This window comes from Artibeus jamaicensis, unplaced genomic scaffold (assembly GCF_021234435.1).
Source record: "Artibeus jamaicensis isolate MK-2021 breed Jamaican fruit bat unplaced genomic scaffold, CSHL_Jam_final contig_387, whole genome shotgun sequence".
NCBI lineage: Eukaryota > Metazoa > Chordata > Mammalia > Chiroptera > Phyllostomidae > Artibeus > Artibeus jamaicensis.
The window spans coordinates 23,149,059-23,173,195 of record NW_026521812.1 but is presented as its reverse complement, the minus strand read 5'-3'; the positions used below and the strand labels follow the sequence as shown (position 1 = coordinate 23,173,195).

The following is a 24,137-nucleotide window of genomic DNA, read 5'->3' as shown; positions in this document are numbered from 1 at the left end:
ATGGGGGGGTTGGGGGGGAGGAAGGAGACAGAAACATCTCAAACCAGGGGTCCACAACATTTTGGAGTAAGGGAGGCCTCTTGAACCAATTGAGCCCCCAACCTCCTGCCAGGGAAAGTTTTCTACCTCTTGTAAATGTCACTGGTTTTCCTCTCTTCTGTCAGAATGGGCTACTTTTGCTCTTGTTGTTTTATTTATAGAACTTTTTCAGCCCCATTAAGGCCACCAATTATAGTGACTCTGTAGTATTTTCCTCATACTTCTCTGCTGCCTATCATTTCTCAAACACAGAGAGCAAGTGCAACCAGGCACAGCTGCTGCATAGATCAATCAAGTGCCCTTGCTGGGTGGTTTATAAACTACCACTTTCCAGGTCCCACCCCATCCCAATTATAAGAGAAATCCCCAAGAAAAAAAAAAGAAAATTTCCATGACTTAAAATACTCCTCAGGTACTCTGAGTGTCCAATGACAACAAGAGTATAAATATGGGCTCTGAAGGTCAGGAAATCTAGATTCAAATTCCAGTTCTGCCCACTCAATAGCTGAGACTATGGGCAAGTTACTTAACCTTCCTAAACTTCACCCATCCATAAGTATCACTACATGATAAATACAGTGCCAGGTGTTAGGCGAGGGTAATTATGACCAGACACTGTTCTCTAGAAGTTTATAGTGCAAGACACAGGAACCAAAGGTGTTGGGAACCACCCTGTCTGGTCTCAGAAGCTGTAACCCACCCCATGGCTAACACCGAGTGAGAGACCTTGGGACCTTAAGCCACTAAAAGACAAAGCTTATCTCCCTGGCAGGGGTGCTGCCTCTGCCCCTTTACTTCACCCTGCTTGGCCCTGAGCTAACCAGTTAGCCAATGATGGGTAAGATTCTTCAAGGGAGGGATGACCTAAGACAGACATGGTCACAAAGGGGCCCCCAGAGAAGAACTTGTGGGGCTATAGAAAAAGGGAGTAATGGACCCTCGCCCCTTGGCTTTGACATAGCCTGAGTCCTCATTCTGTCTGCAAGAAGTCTCCTAGTTTCTTGGCTACCTTACTCCCCCCCCCCCCCCCCCCCCACCCCCAGCCTGACTCAAGCCTGAAACAGTGACAGAGGGCGGTGCAGCCCTGTGCTGGAAAGGGTGGGTTCCCTGAGGCGATAAGGCCTAAGAAAGAATGCATAAAATCCTGTGAAACCTGCTTTGATAAGAATGCTCTCAACTTTCTGATAAGGGTCCAAGCAGCAAATGAGTTTGTTTTCCAAAGTTGTATAGTCCCTTAGCTAACTGACCCTGACTCAGAATAAGCCCTGTAGTTCTTTGTATGTTACCTATTGTTTGATCATTACTGCCTGACAATGATGAGCTTTACCTGTATTCCTGTGCAAACTGAACTCAATAAAAGCCCATTGAGGAACAGATTCCTGGCCCTTCCCCTTTGAGAGACTGACCACCTTTCCTCCCCAAGCAGATCATGTCTTGGTAGACTTATTCTCATCCATGGCGGACGGAAGGCCCTGTGGGCAAAGCTCCCCCCTCATATACAAAGGAAGCTATAGACAATGAAACAAATTTACTTTGCATGATAGACAACCTCTGTGCCTTGGTTCCCTAATCTGTTAATATGAATTATATAGAATAGAATCCCTAACAACTCAAATATAACAGGGCTACCTTTTAGTTGCCACTGCCTCCTCTCCCCCACCCCCATCTTAAGGGATGCATTAGGTAAGAATCTTCAAAGTTGGCCACATGCCTCTCCTTGACAGAGACCCTGGAAGTCAGCCATAGCTGTCAGCTAAGATGTATATCACATAACACCTCACGGTCAACTGAAAACGCCACATTTATTGTGCAGATGTCCTTTGGCACCAAAATGCTTTGACTGCTCAAAATATTATTTTGGCTCTCTAATAAATACATACTTATAAATCCTAAAAACAAGTCTAAAATTAATTTATTCCTCAGCTCTCAATCTGGATATTAATAGTTTCCAATGAAAAATTAGGGACTCAATCCTCCTAGCCAAGATGGAGGCGTAGGTAGATACACTTTGCCTCCTTGAATAACTAAAAGAAGAAAAACAAATTTCAAAACAAAACATAACCAAGAACTGTCAGAAGTCTGAACTATATGGATGTCCAACAACCAAGAAGTTAAAGAAAAAACATACACCCAGACTGGTAGGAGGGGTGGGACCTCACATATGCAAGGAAAGGATGCTCGAAGAGGCTGGGGTTGGAGCATGGGGTGGCTGTCGGACCAGGCGGTCCCACATATGTGAGCAGATAAGCCAGGAGGAACTACTGGGGAGCAATATAGACTGCACAACCCAGGCGTCCAGAACAGGGAAATAAAGCCTCAAAACCTCTGGCTGTAAAAATCTGTGGGGTTTGCAGTGGCAAGGGACACTCCCAGCCTCACAGAAGAGTTCACTGAAGAAACCCATGGGGTTCCAGAACATACACAAAACCACCACCCACCCACCCTGGAATCAGCACCAGAAGGGCCCAATTTGCTTATGGGTAGCAGGGGATGTGACTAAAAGCCGAGAGAGAGCAAGTGGCATTGTTCCTTCCCGGACCCCTCCCCCACGTTCCACCCCACAACAGTTAAGTGGGTTGCCTTGCCTAAGTGAATACTTAAGGCTCCATCCCAGCACCAACAAAAAAATATGGCCCAAATGAAAAAACAGATCAAAGCTCCAAACACAGAACTAAGCAATGAAGAGATAGCTAACCCATCAAATGCAGAATTTAAAACACAGGTAATCAGGATGCTCACAGAAATGGTTGAGTATGGTTGCAAATAGAGGAAAAATTGAAGGCTGTACAAAGGGAAATAAAGAAAAATATACAGGGAATCTACAGTGAAGGGAAGGAAACCAGGACTCAAATCAACAATTTGGAGCAGAAGAAATAAAAATTCAACCACAAAAGAATGAGGAAACAAGAATTCAAAAAAAGGAGAGGCGTAGCAAGCTCTGGGACATCTTTAAACATTCCAACATCCAAATCGTAGGGGTGCCAGAAGGAGAAGAAGAAGGGCAAGAAATGGAAAACTCATTTGAAAAAATAATGAAAGAGAACTTCCCCAATCTGGCAAAGGAAACAGACTTCCAGGAAGTTTAGGAAGCTCACAGAGTCCTGAAGTAGTTGGGCCCAAGGAAGCACTCACCAAGGCACATCATAATTACATTACCCAAGATTAAAGATAAGGAGAAAATCTTAAGAGCAGTAAGAGAAAAGGAGACAATAACCTACAAAGGAGTTCCCATAACAGTGTCAGCTGATTTCTCAAAACAGACCTTGCAGGCAAGAAGGGGCTGGAAAGAAGTATTCAAAGTCATGAAAGGCAAGGACCTACATCCAAGATTACCCTCTCCAACAAAGCTATCATTTAGAATGGAAGGTCAGATCAAGTGCTTCTCAGAAAAGGTCAAGTTCAAGGAGTTCAGCATCACCAAGCCCTTATGATATGAAATGTTAAAGGGATTTATCTAAAAAAAAAGATCAAAATTATGAACAGTAAAATGACAACAAACTCACAACTATCAAAACTGAACCCCCCCCCAAAAAAAAACCCTCCTATGTAAACAGCTAGAATAGGAATAGAATCACAGAAATGGAGATCAAATGGAGGGTTTTCAGCGGCAATGGAGAGGGGAAGAATGGGGGAAGAGGTACACGGAATAAGAAGCATAAATGGTAAGTACAAAATAAGGGTTGATTAAGAGTAGTATAGGAAAAGAAGCCAAAGAACTTATATGTACGACCCATGTACATGAACCAAGGGGAGGAATGCTCATGGGAGCAGTGTGCAGGACAGAGGGGAATAAAGGGGAGAAAAAAAATGGGACAACTGTTATAGTATAATCAAAAATATATAATCAATAAAATATATATTTTTTAAAAACTAGAGGATTAACTCAGAAAATCACCAACACAGGTTTAGAAAGGTGAACACTACCAAGATATTACTTTCACTAACCATCTCTCATAATTTTATTAGCAAAGTTTATTTACCTTTATTTTTATATATGCCTCAACTTCAAAAGGCTAGTTGTATAATTATTTGAGATGATAAATATTAACTAAACTCATTTGGTGACCATTACACAATATATCATATAACAAATCATTAAGTCATATACACTGAATAAATACAATGTTGTATTTCAATTTTATCTCAATAAACCTGGAAAAATATTAGTACAGTAAAATAGGAGCAATAATACCTTAAAATATGAAACATTCTATTTAAAAATTTCTGCCTTTAATGCATCATTTCCCACATTTTAAATGGCATCAAAACTTTCCACATGGAATCACACAAAATAAAAATGTGAAACATTAAAAAACTCTACTTGATTAAGTACTAAAGAGGATGGGTTTTTTAAAAAAATATTTTATTATTTTTAGAGAGAGAGGAAGTAAGGCGAAAGAGAGGGAGAGAAATATCAATGTGTGGTTGCCTCTCATATGGTCCCCACTGGGGACCTGGCCCACAACCTAGGCATGCGCCCTGACTGGGAATTGAACCAGTGACCCTTTGGTTCACAGATTGAACTCAATCCACTGAGCTACACCAGCCAGGGCAGGATGGCTTTTTAAAGTACCACACATAAGGGGGGGCCCCCCCAAAAAACCCAGAATTTATTTATAAAGAAGTGTTTATTTGTGTTTAAACTTCAGTCATCTGCAAAGTACTCTCCATTTGATTCAATACACCTACAAGATGTTTTTTCCACTGCTCAAAAGTTTTTGATCTCATTGATTTTGATGCCTTTTAGTAATTCTACCATTTTTTATTTCGCTTCTTCCATATTGTCAAAATGTTTCCCTTGGAGAACTTCTTTCATCCAGGGACACAAAGGAAAAATGTTGCTCAGGGTGAGACTGGGTAAATAGGAGGGGTGGGGCATTGGGGTCATGCCATTTTTTTGGCCAAACACTGGTTAACACTCTACATGGTGTGGGCAGGTGTGCTCATAAATCACCCATCATTAAATGGGCAAACACACTAAAAGAATGGTCAAAAAAATTCACTGAAGCCAAACGCAGACTCTCACAACAATGCCAGCTGGTACAGTGATGCAGATGGGTTCCTAAAATATTCATCTAGTCGTGGAAACCTGTACTATACATGCGGCCCACCCTCAAGAAGATAATTCCTTTTTTCTTTTTTAGGTTTTCCTCATATGCCTTCACGCCAAGTAGGTTTCTTGATGGGATAATCTAACAGTTTTAGTAACTCACCTGCATATTTACACAGTAAATGTACCTGTTCACTGACTTTTAATTTAGAAGATATCTGTATTTAGAAAGAGGTAACCTTTAGGAGACTTGACTTTGGAGGTGAACACATGTTGTAAATACAGATGGTGTGTTACAGAATGTATACTTGAAAACTATATAATTCTATTAACCAATGTCACTCCGATAAATTCAATGAAAATGTTTAAAGAAAGAAAAAAAGAAAGAGGTAACTTTTGAGTGCTTGTTATGTAACAGTCACTGTGCTAAAGAGAGTTATGTTCATTATTATCTCACTTAGTCCTACGAGGTAGGTACTATTATTGGCATACCTCTTCTACCATGGTAAGGTGGAGTTTAGATTTCATACTTAACTCTGCTAATAAATAATAAATCCAGTCTTTCAAGTCAGAGCTCCAGAAAGATCCTTAACTTCACTAATGTTCAAAACAGTTGTCTCTTGGTACGACACTTTTAAATAAAATCTCCAGAAAAATTAAAGTTACATTATAGCACAAACTTCCTAAGTGGTGACTGAATTTCTCCTTTAGACTTCTCTTTAATATGCCAAAATAATTCTAGACCCCGAGCTTTCCTAAAGCTTTAATCATTTATGGTGCTCTCTGCTGTACCTACCTATTAGAACAATTTTAAAAAACATTAACACTACCAATTATTTTCAAAAGCCCAAAGATACTAATCAAGTGATTCTAATAGTCTTAAACACTATGCTCACACCAAAAGATAAATGGAGACTGAGGAACTTACATTCTAAAGTGCCACCATCTAGATAAAATTACTCTGTGAATTAGGATAATTCAATCAGATCCTATAAAACTGAACATTTTTCTCAAGACCAGAATTAAAGAGTAAGACAGTTTAAGGGCCCAAATTCTGGAAAGTAAAATGGCTTGCCACGTGACAAATTCAATAGCAAAAGGCAGGCAGTAGGGACCTGGGAGAGCAGCAACAGTTTAGAAGAGTAGTAAGAAAAAACAATTACAAAATGATTTATCTATTCAAATCTCACTGGTCATTCTGCTTAATATGATTAATTACTCTCAAAAACCATTTGCAGCTTAAAATAAGACCTAATATCTTACTAAATGGTGTCCTGAATTTTAACACATTACATATTAAGAGAAACCATAATGGCATTTTGTTAAGCACTAAAAACCCAATTACATTTTCTTAAATGTAAGTAAATGAAGGGCACCTTCGTTTATGATTGTTAACAGTCATTAACACCCAACAAACTGCTTTATATAATACAAACCAGTGTACATGTACACTTTATTTCTGTAACTTAAAAAGGAATATCTCCTTTAAAATGCAAATGATCACACCATAAACACAACTTATTTTTGTCACATCAGCTGTTTGGTAATGAGTGTCGGATATATTTTTTAAATAATTAAACTATCAGACTAGAGTCTTTTTAATATAAGGCACTCAGCAAGATAAACACAAAATTATTAACTGGAGGAAGGAAGTGTAGGCAGGAGATTCCACTTCAGTTGTGTGACAGGAAGTACTAGCTATGGAAATTTAGAAACAGGAATACTAAGTTCTGTTTCAGCAAAAGAAAGGAAGGTGAATAAGGGTAAAAGAGGAAGTTCTTTTTAGTCAACAATATGCCATATATTTAAGGCAATCCAAAGTCATTGCAAAAGTTTTTTAAAAGGCCTGGTTTTTCACTAGGCTTAGGTGGTAATGTACTTCCCTAGGTACAACAGAGCCTGGATTTGCAGTTTCACTGTTACAAGACTGGTTATGGGCACATTTTTACACTCTGTGTAGAGAGGTATGGTTGCTTGTATCATTAAACTGTTAGTGTCATATCTTAAACTAAAGTTTGAAGGTTAATCTTTTTTAGTAACACTATGTAAGTAAATGATCTTTAAAAAGTGTGTAAGTTTCAACACCATGAATATACTTAACACTACTGAACTGTACACTTAAAAATGGTTAAGAATAAATTTCAGTCTTTAGCATGAAGTGCGTAAGTTAATGAGAAATTATTCCTCTTAAGTGTTAATAGTAATTTGTCATGTAAATTTTGATTACTCTAAATTCTTATTATGCTTATTTTTTAATAAAATAATTTGTTGTTGTTGTCATCTTTAACAGCTGGATCCATTTTATGCAATTAATTTTTAAAGATAATTCCACACATGAGGATGAACTACACAGTGAAAGTGAAGCTCTATTCTCAATTACCATCTTCCAAATCATCTGAATTCCTTATTGCCAACAAACACTGGTTATAAAATTACAAGTATGTTTCTACTTCAGCTGATTCATTTATTCAGTGAAGTGCAAATCTCGAAATTAATGGAGCAAGATCCCTAACTGAATAGGCTTTTGTTAAAGCTCAGTAGTTCTGGATTGTGAGGTAGGCAACACTCCCTACACCTCAGATGCCGGCGATCCAGAATGCTTAGCTCAATCATTTCCAATCACTGTCTCAGTTGGCTCAGCCCTACCAAATTTGTCAGGCTTTTATGAACTTCTATTACGTTCTGTTCAGAAAAGTGTACAAACAAGCTTAGTCTGGTGACTTGGGAAGAGCCAGAAGCAACCAGCTTGGCTGGGCCACCTCTGGGAGAAGTGTCCAGGAAAAGAAAACTGGCAAGGCTCCAACTTTGCGCAAACCCCCTTATCTCAGTCACATCTACCTCCCTTCCTGAAGGGCTGGGTTCTGCGTTCTCGAAAGATCTACCCCTTCCAACTCAAATGTCATTCTCAGATCAGCTGGTTGAAGGGCAAGCGGCACCCAACCCACGCCCTGTTCTTCGAGCACCTTCTCCAAATGCCAGCGCTGGGCTCAGCTCACTCTGCAGCCCCCATCCAAGCCCTATACGAAGAGGCGCCCTGGCCCACGACTCCAGCCCGCGGACACGGCTGCCCTATACAGTCAGCCGACCAATCCTGGCCTGGACTGCTTTAACTGCCTGAGGGGACCCGCTTCTGTGTCTGCTGGGGGGAGACCCGGGAGGGCCGGAAGGGTCTCACTGTTGGGGGGGGGGAGATGGCCTCACCTTGACTCTTATTTCATAGGTGGTGAAGCGGCCCCGGCCGACCCCCACTGTCTGAGGGTTGCTCACATCAATCTCAAGGAAGTTGCTGGGCGGCCCATAGGCGTCGTTCAGATTCTGCGGCTTGGTGATCAGTCGCCGGGTGTCCGCCACTGTCTCCGCCATTTCGCAGTTGCAGCAGCCACCCCAGTGGGCTCCCTTAGCCCCTGCCGCGTTTCACCGACGCAGATGCCGCTGCTGGCCGCCGCCGCGGGGACACCGGGCTCGCGCGCAGCGGTGGCTGAGCGAACTAGCACGCAGGGAGGGCGTTCACCCTGCGCATGCGTGCGAAGCTCCCCCCCCCTGCCCCCCCCTCCTCCGGCTTCCGCTAGTCTGCCCAGGGAAGAGACAGCTTACTCGCCGGGACACCGCACCCCGGGTCCAGGAGGCCCAGCTGAGGCTGCAGAGGAGCTGGGCGGACACCAGGGAGTAGTAGCGGAGTCACGGGATTTGTAGTCACAAGCAGGTTCCGGCCACACTACAGCATCCACAATGCACCGGGCGAGTGCGTCTCGGTGGGAATGCGGATGGGGTGCTGCTGGAGCTAGGGGTGCGGGGGCGGGTGCTTCCAGTCCTGTGTTGTCCTGGGCCTGGAGCCCTGGGAAGACCTATGGAATTGATTTAGCGCCGTTTGCAACTGTGGGGACAAAATTTAAAAGGCAAGATATGAGAGGTTTGCGGGCTAGTGAAACAAACTGCCTCGGTTAACTCTATGCCAGTGTATTCACCGTCTCACCGTGAACCACTGAATGTGCCTTTCGAGATAACTATTAAACACTCCTCAGTAATTTTGACACTAACTTTGAGAGTTGCACCAGACACGTGTCCGCTTTAATAAATTAAATTGCGTAAAATTGGACAGCGGGATAAAGAAAACTTGCGAAATCACAGCACTAAGGTCAAACCGTTTTTGACTGTTGGGCCATCTGAAACAAGATGACAGATCTTAGGTAGGGTGAAACCTGCCTTGAACGCCCTATGTTTGGGTGGTCCGCAACTTTTTTCTTTCATTTGCCACAGTCCCGGTAAGATAAAAAATTTAAAAATTGGCAATCGTATCTCTACACCATTTGAAATGAAACTCAGATAAAACTTTATAAAAAATGAAAAGTAAAAGTACAACATAGTTCACCTGTAGTGAATGCAGGTTTTGAGCATTGAGGTAGAAGGATAAATTTCTGTTCCTTCCTGGACAGTTAGTTCCCCTAATGTTATATATTCCTTCAACTCTTTTTGAGTTTTTTTATGTTGTTTCAGAAACCAACTTACTGTAAATGATCTGTCCCTTAAAATGGAAAGTTGTCCAGATCACTAGCAACCACTCCTAATAACACCAAGAACAGTTGAAATACACAAATTACCTAAATATGATATGATTATTTCAAAAAATTCCCTCAACATTCATTGATTCAACAAACATTGAAAGCCTACTAGGTGTTTTCAATTCTAGATACTAGAGGGATAAGGGTAAGACATGGAAATTCTCTGATCTCATAGGGTTTATAATCTAATATATCTTGGGGGAAACAAATAGATTAATAAATAATTTACCTGCCAATATGATTGGTGTTATAAAGAAAATAAAATTGGATAATGTGATGGTGACTGAGAAAAGCTCACTAGGCAGTGTGATCAGGGGAGTCCTCCCTGAGTATATCTCTTTCAAAGTACAAGGGTAATACCAGAGTAAGTATGCCCAGACAGGACTCCCTGCTGGGCCTGTCTCCTGTTGCAAGAGACCAAATGAGAACTTCACTGGTCTGGTTAAAGCAGTGAGCTCAAGAAATGAGTATAGATGACTTTGAATTTAAGAGACCAAGAACCACACTGTATTGTATTGTTATCCTCAACACCTGAACAAAACAATCATGGTGTATTTTTATAAAAAGTTTCTGCCTCACTCATTGTAGGTCATGTTGGAGCAGCCACAGGCAGTAGCAATAGGCAGTAGTGCTGTGGGAAAACAGCTGCAGAGGAGAGCAGCGTAACAAGCAGCATAGCAGTCATACAGCCTAAAGAAGAGCTTCCTAGTATAAACATCAGGAAAAACGTAGCTTTATGGTTTTGGTGGTATTCCTAGAAAAATACAAAAAGAATAAGCAACTAGAATTAACTAGAGAATTTAGTGGCTGAATAACAGTAAAGAACTTAATCTGTAACTTTTCTCTGTCTAGGAAATGTGTAGTTAGAATGGAGATGGAAAAAATATCCTATTCACAACATTGACCAAAAGTTAAAAAAAATCTTATAAGGGAATGAACAGGATCTAGAAGAACAAAATTATAAATTTTTATTAAAGGCCATAATTCAAAACCCATGTAAAAGAGCCCTTGTTCCTGTATAGAAGGAATTAATATCAGAAAAATGTCACTCCATCCAAAATTAATAAGGCAATTGTAATTAGAATCCCAGTGTGGTTGGTTTACCCTCCCCTCTGCCTTTGGTGGGTAGGTAGTGCTGGACAAGATTTTTTTTTGAACATCTTTTTAAATTTTTTTTATTTATTTATCTTTAGAAGGGAAGGAGAGAAGGAGAGAAATATCAATGTATGGTTGCTTCTGCTGCATCCCCTGCTGGGAACTGGCCCTGCTGGGAACTGGCCTGCAACCCAAGCATGTGCCCTGACGGGGAATCGAACTGTGATCTTTTGGTTCGCAGGCCCATGCTCAATCCACTGAGCTACACCAGCCAGGGCCAAGTTTGTTTGTTTGTTTGTTTTTACGTTCATATGTTGGAGAATGACCGAGAAGATTACAAAACTAAAAAATATATTAAAGTGGGATTTGCTTTACCAAATGTTAAAATTTGCTATAAAACCACTATAAACAAGAACATGGTTTGGCTCTATATAAAATAGAGTAGAGAAACAGATCTCAGTAGAGAAGATGATATATTACAAGAAGCATTTCAGTTCTTTGGGGAGACAGTATCGACACAGTTAGATGTCCAATAAGGTATGTTTTATCTTACCGGAACTATGGGAAATGAAAGGAAAAAGTTGCGATCACCAAACATAAGAATAGAGGGGACCACAGAGATGGTTCCCTCCATTATATCATACATGAAAAAATTCCAGATTTAAATTTAAAGAATAAGTATATTAAGAAAAATAAGAGGAAAGTTGTATAACCTCAAGTAAGAAAGTGCTTCCTAGGCAATGTAGGAAATAAGCTATAAAGAAAAAGTAATTTAAGTACACGAATTTTTCAATAAAAATTATATAGTACAAAGCATAATAAAAAATTGAAGGAACTATATGTGTATATAACAAATAGAATAGTAAAAAGCTAATATTCCTAATATAAAAAGAACTCCCATAAATTGATAAGAAAAAGAAAACCCTGTAGAAAAATAGGCAAATAATGTAAGTACTCTTTTACATGTTTTTTTCATAATAAACATTGAATCAGAACAATCGTATAAGTGAATACCACTATTGTCCCCATTTCACAAATCAGTAAACTGAGGCGCAGAGGCTAAATAACTTAAAGATCACTTGGTACAAAATGGCAAAACTAGCTGCAGAATTTATATGCTTAAACACTATTTCATGCTGTTTCTTAGGTAAAGAAATTCAAATGCACAAGAAGCATAAAAGTGTTCAACCTCACTAATCAAATAATTATGTTAAAGGAAACACGAAATACTATTTTCTACCATATTGGCAAAAATAAAGAACAGTAGCATGCAGTGTTAGGGACAATGTAGGGAAACAAGCACTCTTACTTTGATGACATGAGTCTGAATTGTTGTAACCTTTGGGAAAGGTAACTTGATTGTATTTAGCAAAATTAAAAATATTCAGGACACTTTGATCCCCCAATCTGACTTTTGCTGCAAGAGGCCTTAGTACTTACACATGTAAGTACAGGTATATTTATTACAGCTCTATTTGTAGTGGCAAAAACTGTAAATAGCCTGAAGGCCTATTAATAAGAAATGCTTGTATATAGTATATTCAAATTATTTAATACTTTGAGCAAGTAGAATAATCCTGTTTTTATTTCTTGTAATATTAGAACTATTTTTAGTTACTAGAATTACAAGAGGAATACCCATGATGTATTGGTCAGTGAAGGTCACAGAGTAATCTGTGTAGTATGACTCCATTTCGTAAATAAACAAAACCCTGTGGGTTTATATATCTACTTTTATATGTGCACATTTTTGTGTGAAAGGATACACACCAGGCTGTTAACACTGGTAACTCTAGAAAGAGAGGCAATCTAAGTGGGGGGAGGGATCAGAAGACATGAACCTCTTGTAAAGATGGGTTAAGATGTTACCAAGAAACCTATAACCAATTTTATGTTTTCCTAACTGACAAATTTTAGAAAAGTAATTTGTCAGTGTGCCTGTATTACTGTGGGCACCTTGAGAGTTGTGTTCCTTCATTAGATTATATTATCACAGCTTGATGTCTTTGGTCCTTGAGATTCCTCTTCTTTCTGCAATCACTGAACAGTTAGCTGATAGTAATGGTCATTTCCTGTAAAGACTTTCTTATAGGCAAAAGGAGATGCTGGCTTGTGGGAGGAGTTGCTTTATATTTTCATTTCAAATTTGTACAATGGAGGTTCTGTTTTACCAACCAATCTCTTGTGAGTTTGACTAATGCATCACTCTTCCAGGCCTGATCACCTCTGAGGAAAATGATTAAACCAAATAGCTGGACCTCCAAAGTCAGACTCTGGAATTGTGGCAAACATAATGTAGACTTGGAAACTTCTCAAGAGCCAGATATGGCCACTTTTATATCATCTTTCCAGTTGAAAGCATTTCAATTCTCACTCTCTGACCTATTGACTAAACCCCAACTCCCTAGCTTCTGAGCGTTCCCAGAGAGAATCCCAAACCAGCAAACACCTTTGCAAATTTATGGTTTCCAACTTCAGTTGACCCTTCAGCATACCACAGTAATCTCTTATTTTATCCTCTCCTCTTCTCATATTTGTACCCCTTTTTCTTACTCTCAGCAAGTCACCTCACTTCATGCTACACCAGGCAAAGTTAAAACCATGAAGCTCAGTATCTTTTTCCTCACCACTGAACCGACAGCTTACAACATCCCCCTCAGAACTTCTCAGAGCATGAGGCAAGTCCAGGTCACTCCAGCTTTTGAAGGTGTGGGAATTTTTGAGTTTGGCATTGAGGGAATTATTTATAAACACTGTGGCTTGCTTGTTAATTTTAAGTAAAGCATTTACATGATTCAAAAGTCAAAATGCATTTAGATTATTCATTGAAAAATATGCCTACTATTCCTATTGCTAGCCATCTACTTCCCCTTTGTATTGACAGCCACTGTTAACAGTTTCTTGTGTATTTATGGATTCTTCCAGAAAAATTCTAGCATGTAAAATGTATGTGTATGCATATATTAACAGAAATGGCTTAATAGGATACACCTTTGTACTTTATTTCCCTTAATAGTATCTTGAAGGTAGACCTACATCTGTATAGCAGCAAAGTACTTCACTACACAATATACCACAATTTAGTTTGTCCCCCACTGACAAATATGTATATGGTGATATACTTTCACTTTCAGCATTTCACTATTACAATGTTGCAAGTAAAACCTTGAATATAATGTCTTTATAAGTAGAACCACTGGACCAAAGGATATATGCATTTATGAACTATTACAAAATTTCCTTTGGTATAAGTTTTACCAGTATCAGATTATCAGAGCTGAGGGGGAAGGGGTCATGAGTACGAACCTCTAATTTGTAGTCATCTGGAAAGAAGTTGGTAACTTAGGCATCCCATTTATGGCTGGTGCCTAAAGCAGGGACAGTCTTATGGGACTGAGTCCTTAAATTTAGGGTCTGTGCTAACTCCAGGCAGTTAGTGTCAGAACTGAACTGTTAGACACCAAATGAAATTCCAGTATCTGGTTTTGGAGATGGTTCAATCTATTCTAGTGGCATATCAAATATTCTTTCTCCTCTCAAAGGTTAACTCCCCTACTTCCACAGTCAGGGAGAAGTCAGCACATGGTTGCTCCCTGGACAGTCTGAGTTTGGAGTCTCTTGGAGACCTGTACTTTAGTTGAACACATCTTCATACTGATTTATTTGTATATTTGTTCATGGTTTTATTTAAAGAAGAGACCGTGTTCCCAGGAGCTAGCCAGGCCTTGCTAGCTTGCTCCAATCAGCAAAATAAGCCTGCTGGTAACTTGACTCTCACTCTCAGTGAGCAGATCGGGTTCGAGGCATGCATGATTGCCCTTGGAGCAGTCTTTCCCACCCTGCGATCCTTTACAAAATTTCTTTTCCAAAATACACAAAATCCTATCCTTGTTATATTTTTTTGTGATTTAGTGCCTCTTCTGTATTGGTGGATTCAGTAGTGCCAAGCCAATGGTTGTATCAAAATCAGAGCCATCCTATCTTGCTTTTTTTAGGTTCTTCTCCATCAATTACTCCTTTTTTCCTACATCTTCTTTCTTTTTGTGGTAGCCATGAAAATGTGCCTCTTAGATCTCTGCTTCAGGAAATACAACCTATGGCCTCAGCTGCTGTGCTCTGAAATTCATTACTGATTTTTTCTGAGGCTACATTTTCCACGGGCTGTTTCTAGCCAAATGCTGAGTACATCAGTCAAAGGCTGAGAAATGCTCAGACATCAGGGATATAAGGCAGATCCATCCCTGGGAAAAGAGAGAATCCTCTGATACATGACATTGAATCCAATGTATGGGAGAGTCAAAAGCAGCCATGAGTGAGCAATTTCTGTCCTCAGTCAAGTGTTTGACTTCTGAAAAAAGGAGTCACAGGATTCCTTAGGAGATAGAAGAACCCCGACATCAGGCAGAGTGATTGATTTCAACCATGTAATGCCAGACAAGGTTAGTGTAAACCTGGATCAGGGTGAAAATAAACAAGTCCTCAGCTTGGAGAATACTGGTAACCAGGCACTACATACTTTCTTTTGAAAAATGGATTACCAACTTTTGGAGCAAAGAACCACTAATGTTAAGTACAGTGGTGAGTTTCTCAAACATTAACGTGCATATTAATCACTTGAGGACCTGAAAATGCAGATTCTGATCCAGGAGCTTTAGGATAAGCACTGAGATTTTGCATTTCTAGTTAATTCCAGGGCTACTGGTCTCAGAACAGACTGAGTAGCAAGGATCTAGAGAATCTCAGGAATGCCAGATACGTGCTAGGGCAGGAGGGAACACGGAGAAGAGGGACGGTGGTAAACAAGATTCTGATGTTTTTGCTGTCAGAATCTTTCAGTCTGATCATAGGGACATGTCTGTAGAGTGTGATGAGGGTCACATAGCCCAGTCTTGGGGGTAACAGGGGAAGAATTACAGAAGGAAGTGCCAACAAAACTGAGACATGAAGTTGATGTCTGACAGGCAAAGTGCCTGCAGTTTGGGTGTGCCTGTGTGTGGGAAGTATGTTTTAGAGATAGAGATAAGCACTTGCAGAGGCTCAGAGGACAGAAAGAGCTATACTTAGTTCAGTGCTACTGGAATGAAAGTAAAATATGACAAGGACAAATGCCAGAGGGCCAAGGCCATGAAGGGCATCACAGTCCATACTAATGGTTCTGGACATTATCTAAAGACATTCTAAAGGAAACTACTGACTGGGAGTAACTTAATTGATGTTCAGGTTAGAAGATCACTCTGGCAGAACTAAGGTAATAGCAGTGGGAATGCAAAGAAGTAAATGGACTTGAGAAATAGGTCCCCCTATTTCTCTGGTTTAACCCAAAGAAACACTGCACTAACCAACTAAGGACTGCTCAGCCTGGAAGTCTGTGAGATGCTGGATCAGAGGAGGACGTTGGTGTGCAATGCACACCATGACATTAATTGGGAGATGAGGGCCTGACAGCCCTGTGTGGATTGGTGTTAATGTTCTAGTGAAAGGCCTTAACCACAGAGGTGTATACTCCTCGGCATATCAGGTTTGATTCATAGTAGTATTTGCAAAGGAACAAGGCTCTTCTAACTATTCATTTGGGAACACATCCTCATAGGAGATGTATTTGTCCAGAACCTGTGTGTTTGGTTTGGTGGAGAGACTGACAGGCCTGCTAGTCCAAGGCTGGATCCACTAAGCTTTTAATGCTCCCAAATCTATTCTTAACTTCAACTTTGAGTATAGGCACATCACCACAATGTTTGCCACCCATCACACCACACACTCACACAGGCACACATATGCTATTTCTGTTCATTGTCCTATTGACTAACTCAGACTCACATGTCTCAAATCAGTCTCATCCCATTTACCCCCAAGTTATTCCCAATATTTACATCCTTTTTGGTATAATTATTATTATTATTTTTCAAATCACTTGGGCTTATGATTACCTATAATGAGTCTTCTTCTTTTTCTTTCTTTCTCATCTGTCCTTCATTCCCCCCTGCCATATCTTAGCTTCAGGTAATGCTAGACTGCAGAGATCTCCATGGTGCCTATTTTCTCTGATCTCTCTTATCCATTATCCACAATGCTAGCATGATTTACATATTGCCATTCAGTTATGTTTTATATTTATGTTAAATTTCTCTTGGCTAGAATTTTATATTTATACAAATATACCTAAGTTGAAGACAATACTATGAGCAAATCAATTCTATTTAATCAGGGCTTGGAAGAGGAGATGGGCAGATTCCTTAGTATCTACATAACCCTAGAAAAGTTACTTTACCTGTCTGTGCCTTTATTTCTTTACGTATGAAGTGGGGATACCACAATCTGCCCTGCGGCATTGTTATAAGCCTTGAAAGACTTAATATTTTTAAAGCATTTAGAACAGTGTCAGACACAATGGTAAGCCTTGACACATCTAGAATCTGCATAGGAATTAATAGGGAAATAATCTTATTTAGAAGAAAAGAGAAAGAAGATGGATGAAAAATCACAAGATGAGGCCTTGAATGCCATGTTAAGGAGTGCCTGGGGGTGTTTGGCTAGGTTTGTGAGTAGAGAACATTGAATGAATGTTGTGTCTAGATGACTGGGATAGTGGGAAGCCTGTGATACTCTTGACAAGAAACCTGAACTTAAATCTACTGACAGAATGTTTCAAAGACTTGATTTATTTACATTGGTTTAAATTGTAAATAAATCGGTTTAAATGGGTTTAAATCTAGATCCAAAGCATTGGTTTCCACAGGCATCTGCAGTCTAAAACTCACGTAGGGGTGTCCAACCTGCTGCCCATGAGCTGCATGCAGCCCAGGATGGCTAAGAACATGGCCCAACATACAATTGTAAATTTACTTAAAACATTATGAGATTTCTTTGTGATTATGTGTTGCAATGTATTTAAGGTTTGGCCCAGAGATGCCAAAGGTTAGACACCCCAGCAATGTCAATTAATTTAGGTCCCATGTAAAACAGCTGCCACTGGAGATTTATAATACCATAGCTTGCATTTGAGAAAGTCAAATTTTTCAAAATATGGTTAGTTCCAAAGTACATTTTTGATAAACTAGCTTGAATACTGCATTGTAGATAACAAGGTTAAATAAAGGTTCTAATAAGACAAACAACGACAATTTAAATAAATCAGATGTTTTTGTCGAAGATTACTCTGTGATTTTCTCCAATTATTCATGACATTTCACCCATTCATATTGTGATCTGCTTTAATAGTGGAAGGGAAAAAAAAACCTCTTGTCTCCTTGTTTATTCTTTGTTCTCAAGGAGATAAGCTGTTTATAAAGATGTTATTTGTTATTTAAATCACTTTTACTGAAGTTGTTTATTTCCTTGTTTCAGTTTCTAAAAATATTGCAACAATTGTAATGCTTCTTAGAGATGTCTATTCAACTCACAGTGATTTGTACTGAAATTCTTTGCTAAATGGGCACAGGTGCTGATGTGTATAACATGCTAGTGTGAGTTAAAACTAATAAATGCTTTTAAAAAAGATAACGGATATACTTATGTCAACTTTTAAACTCTGTGATTAAAAACATTTTTGACCTCAAGTCTCACTTATTTGTAAAGGTCTACTTCTATACCTGCCAATTCATAAGTATTTAATAGTAGTAATAATAATAATGATAATAACAATAAATTATATAACACCAAAACTATAAGTAGAAAAATTGCATAATTTAAATCCAGAAATCTATTTCTTAGAAAATGCCCTTTAATCACTTTGCAGACTTTCAAGATTATAATTATTACATAAAAGTAATTACATTAAAAGATAATTTACTTAATAGTAAAGTGTCAAATTAAACCTGAAAAACAGTACTTATAAACAGAATTACATTTTAAGAAAATTGTTCAACAGCAAAACAGGAAATTATATCTACTGCTTTTCTCTTTGCTATGCATAAAATTACCTCCAGAATAAGTTTTGGTAATTTATATTATAAAGATACATAGTAGTCTAGCATGCAGCTCTATATTACATGTCTTGCATATCAATCTATAAAACTAAATAAACCATAGGTAATGGTTTATCATAGGCTTATCATAGGTAATGAACAGAATTGATGTGTGAAATAAAACCAAGAAGATCTGATATTTTAAGGGACAGTTGATTATTTCTAAGAACTAAAGCTTCAAAATCCAGCTGAGTTGATTTAGACGAAAGAAATGAAGCCTGGCTCCATGAATTATAGTATGTATTCCTGCTGAGTAAGTCCTGGGCACTGCAAACTTGGATCTGTGGATGCACATCTCTCCCTTTGAAGCTGATGAGGATTTCTGGGCCTAAGTGAGATACATGCTGGGAAAATTGGGCTCTTACATTTGGTGTGTATAGACATTAGAGGTCTCACCACTGTTCTCATCTGGTCCCTTAGTTTTCCCCAGTCATGGTTTTCACAGAAGAGACTCAACTTTATAATAAATCCTTCTTTAAGTAGATATGCCCCATGACTAAAAGGTATTCAGGTTTTTATCATCTAGAGAGTCTAGACTGAGAACCTCTTTGTTACTAGTCAACTTGGGCAAATACAACTCACTTGAATTGATTTAAAACATACTTGAGTAGTTCCCAACGGTGTCCACTTGAAAACAACAAAACACAGCACTCAGTTTATTCCATTGAGGTCTAAGCCAAATCATGGCTAATACTGAGTGTAGTCCCTTAGTACAAGTACTAATGCTTACAAACAAGTGAGCTCGTGTAGTTTTATCATTTCATTTTTGAGTTTTGAAGATTGGCAGCATTTTAGGCCAACTTTGATTCCTCAGAATAAGAACTATAGAACTGAAAAGCATTCGGTCTATTTGATTGCCCAAATGTAATGCTTCAAAGCCAACTTACTAACCAAAAAACTAGATTAGTTATGACCATCATTGAGTGGCAGTCAAAATTCTGTGTGGCATGGTTTATTTTTTATCTAGACAGACATCTGTTTTAAGGGTTGTTAAAGAACTAGCTCATTGAATAGATGAGCTTCCAGTCCCTATTACTATTCAGTTAACTTCAAGAAGGGGTAGTAGTTATGTTACTTTGGGCAAGTTACTTACTTTATCTCTCAGAATATTTGAGTCTTAACATGTAGAATGGCTGGGTTAAAATCAGAAGATCTTTCAGGTCTCTTGAAGATCTGAAAATAATTTTGGGGGGTTTTCTGCACCTCTTTCTCGCATTGCACACTTGTCTCAGCCGCATTTTTGGTAAGTCCACATGCTAACCCTAGGCAAAATGAGTAAAAAACGAACATCACTGGAGAGCTTCTTTGAAAAGGGGGAAAGGCCCAATAATGAGACAGCAGAAGACTGTAAGACTGCCAACAAAAAGAAAGCTGCATTTAAAAGAAAATACCAAGAGTCCTGCTTAAACTATAGGTTCATTGCAATGGATGATTCACATTCTACAGGCCTGCTTTGTGTAATACATGACAACTGGCTATCCAAAAAAGCCATTGTCACAGGTGGGCACAGGTAACCAGGTTCTTGGTGATAAGGACAATTAATGGAACCGAACACACAGAATAAATAGCAGAGAACATGGGAGCAGGCCAACTCTAAGCAGAGATTGACCTTATGGGCTGTAGGTCCATTTGGTTCTTATAGGGCAGATCCTTCCTGGCTCGTTTTGGTGGCTTTTATTGCCCATGCACAAGTAGTTGTATTACTTTAAAGCTATTGCACATGTGGTCTCCCATGATTTTCCTTGATTGGAGAAGGGGTCACACAATGTTACCAAATGAACCCCTCCCTTCTCCTGGGGTCCCCCTGTACTAGGTTTGCCTTGCCCACCATGAGGGAATTATGGCTCTCAATGTCAGAGATTGATGAAAAGGAAAGGAGTTATTTATTCAAAAGTTATGCAGACTTAAGAGTAATAACTTAATGTCTTCATTAAAACCCCAAAGTCCCTTAAAACATGCACAAACACACATAGTCATTCCTTCCCCCCATTGCCCAGTCAGGGGTACCATATCTCAGGAAAAGAAATAGATATCCGTGGCTCAGGTAGCCCCTGGTCCTTCCCAGTAATCTGTGCTCGGCTAGCAGGCCTCCCTTAGTTCCCAGCGCCATCAGCTGTGTCACTGGGATCTCCAGTTCTTAATTTAAAACCACGTGGCACCTTCTCATGGCCCACCAGCAAGAGTCCTTTCACCTCTTTCCTTCCTGCAGCGTCTCGTCTGCATTCTTCCAAATTGTTAAGAGAGAGCTCTGCACTGCTGTTACAGCTTGCTTTCTGGCTTCCTATGCTGCATTGCAAAGAGAAACCCAAATCCATGTGGTTCTTCTTGTCATAGCTGCTGCGCCTGGGTTTAAATCCCAGGGCCTATCTTCCCCTGTAGCCCCATTTCTGACTCCCCCCACAATCGGCTACACCTGCCAGCATTCCAGAATTTTTTCCAGATTTTCTAGGCTGCCATAATAAATCCATCAGGTGTGGCTCTGTGACATGAAGCCAATCATCTCCAACCTCTTGCACAGGTGCTATAATTAGGGGAAATTGCCACCCAGTTATATATTGGGTGGAAGTCACTCCCATCTCCCTGGTTCAAACGGTGGCCACAGCTATTTAACATATCCATGAAACAGGTCAAATGTTATAGATATGTTAAATGACCATTCTAGAGGTTATTTGTAAAACTGTTGCTATGCAAAACAAATCTCAATGGCCCTGCTCCATATGTTTCATCTTCCAGTTCAGACTTGTGGGGGTGAGGACACCCTATATTTTAAATATTTCCTGGACACACTGAAATCTGAACCCCATGACAAATCCCTCTTTGGCGGGGAGCCTAGCTGCTCCATCTTACACTACGAAACATTCAAAACTGCTTTGGTTTTGGTCCTGGTGACTCTTGGTCACCAGGAGACCAAGCATCCTGCATTAAAAGATAAGTGTGGAGTTTTTCAAAAGAAAAGAATGTGAACGCAAAGAACAGAAGCAATTTTTGAAGGTCACTACTTCAAATGTGTCTGCACTAATTATCATTCTTTGTGGCTAATGGAATTGCTAAAGCTAAGAAGCCCTTTACTATTGGCGAGCAGTTGATCCTGCCTGATGCTAAGGACATTTGCAGTAAACTTTTTAAAAATTATATTTTATTGATTATGCTATTGCAGTTGTCCCATCTTTTTCTCTGCTTTATTTCCCTGCACCCTTCAGCCCCCCTCCCACCAGCATTTCCCACCTTAGTTCATGTCCATGGTCATAGATATAAATTCCTTGGCTTCTCCTTTTCCTATACTGTTCTTAACCTCCCCATCTATTTTGTACCTACCATTTGTGCTTCTTATTCCCTGTACCTCTTCCCCCATTCTTCCCCTCCCCCTGACAGCTGATAAACCTCCATGTGATCTCCATTTCTGTGATTCTATTCCTGTTCTGGTTGTTTGCATAGGGTTTTTTTCCCGGAGGGTGGCATTCAGTTGTTGATAGTTGTGAGTTTGTTGTCATTTTACTGTTCATAATTTTGATCTTCTTTTTCTTAGGTAAGTTCCTTTAGCATTTCATATAATAAGGACTTGGTGATGATGAAATCCTTGAACTTGACCTTCTCTGGGAAGCACTTTATCTGCCCTTACATTCTAAATGATAGCCTTGCTGGATAAAGTCATCTTGGATGTAGGCCCTTGCCTTTCATGACTTTGAATACTTCTTTCCAGCCCCTTCTTGTCTATAAGATTTGTTTTGAGAAATCAGCTGACAGTCTTATGGGCACTTTTTTGTAGATAATGGTCTCCTTTTCTCTTGCTGCTATAAGATTCTATCCTCATCTTTAATCTTGGGTAATGTAATTATGATGTGCCTTGGCATGTGCTTCTTTGGGTCTAGCTTCCTTGGACATCCTAGAAGTCTATTTCCTTTGCCAGATTGGGGAAGTTCTCTTTCATTGTTTTTTAAAAATAAGTTTTCCATTTCTTGCTCTTCCGCTTCTCCTTCTGGTACCACTGTGATTCAGATGTTGGATGTTTAAAATTGTCTAAGAGGTTCCTAAGCCTCTCCTCATTTTTTTGAATTCTTATTTTTTCATTCTGTTCTGGTTGAATGTTTATTTCTTCCTCTGCTCCAAATCATTGATTTGAGTCCCAGTTTTCTTCCCTTCACTGATGGTTCCCTGTATATTTTTCTTTATTTCACTTTGCATAGCCTTCACTTCTTCCTCTATTATGTGACCATACTCAACCATTTCTGTGAGCATCCTGATTACCAGTGTTTTGAATTCTACATCTGATGGGTTGGCTCTCTCTTCATTGCTTAGTTCTATTTTTTGAGCTTTGATCTGTTCTTTCATTTGGGCCATATTTCTTTGTCTTGGTGCACCTGCTATGTTGTGAGGGGTGGAGCCTTACCTATTCTCCAGGAGGGGCAACCCACTTGGCTGTGTTGTGGGTCTGAATGTGGGGAAAGGGTCTGAGAGGGAACAGTCCCACTTCTTTGGCTCTTGGAAAGCTTTCAGTCACTTTCCCCACTACTGACAAGCAACTGGGGCCCTTGTGGTGCTGATTCCCGGGTGGGTGGGTTTGTGTACATTCCAGGATCCTGCGGGTCTTTCCAATGAACTCTCCTGTGAGACTGAGAGTTTTTTCCACCACTGCAACCCCACAGGTTTTAACAGCCAGAAGTTTTGAGGCCTTATTTTCCTGCACTGGAACCCCACGTTGTGCAGTCTGAATCATCCCCAATTGCTCCTCCCGTTTTATCTGCATGGAAATGTGGGACCACCAGCTGCTGCCTCACCCACCCAGTCCTCCAGCTGCCACCTTGCTGTGCATCCTCTCCACCCTGGCTGCCCATTTCCGCCCCTCCTACCAGTCTGAATGAATGTCTGACAACTCCTTGGTTGTCAGACTTCCATACAGTTCAATTTTTCTGGAAGTTCTAGTTGTTTTTTGTTTTTAAATGTGTTGCCCTTCTTTCAGTTGTGTGTAGAGGCAAAGTGTATCTACCTCCTCCTCATCTTGGCCCTGTCATGAACTTTTCAAAGAGGCAGCTTAAAAGGTGGCATGTGTTCCTCCTCAGCCAGCACCATAACTAGATGAACTGGTGAAATAGCAGAGCAAATTCAGGCATAATTGTTAGAGAGGATCAATGAGTCACTGTGGTACACAATCCAGGTTAATGAGTCTATGAATATTGACAAGGCAACAATACTTGCTTTTGTGCAATGTATTTTTCAGGTGGATGTGCCTGAGGATATGTTATGGGCACTTTTGTTGTCAACCAACACCGCTGCCGCAGAGCCATTCAAGTCTTTGAATGACTACATACCAGGAAAACTGAATTGGTCATTTTGTGTTGGTGTATGCATGGACAGAGTGCCTGCCAGGACTGGACCGTTTTCTAGTTTCACTACTTGGGTGAAAGAGGTTACTTCTTAATGTGGATCTATGCA

The 24,137-nt window shown here is 39.8% G+C and overlaps 1 protein-coding gene across 2 annotated transcripts in view; it reads right to left on the bottom strand.

Annotated features, from left to right (window-relative positions):
• SNX3 (sorting nexin 3) overlaps positions 1–8,606 on the bottom strand; it is a 42,308-nt gene extending 33,702 nt beyond the window's left edge. The window contains exon 1 of one of the 2 annotated variants that reach the window (XM_037159024.2): positions 8,291–8,606. In XM_037159024.2, coding sequence (XP_037014919.1) covers positions 8,291–8,452 — 162 coding nt within the window. In that variant the 5' untranslated portion in view covers positions 8,453–8,606. The remainder of the gene's footprint in view (positions 1–8,290) is intronic. The other variant, XM_037159023.2, reaches the window with a different exon arrangement.
• Between the last annotated feature and the right edge of the window lie 15,531 nt (positions 8,607–24,137).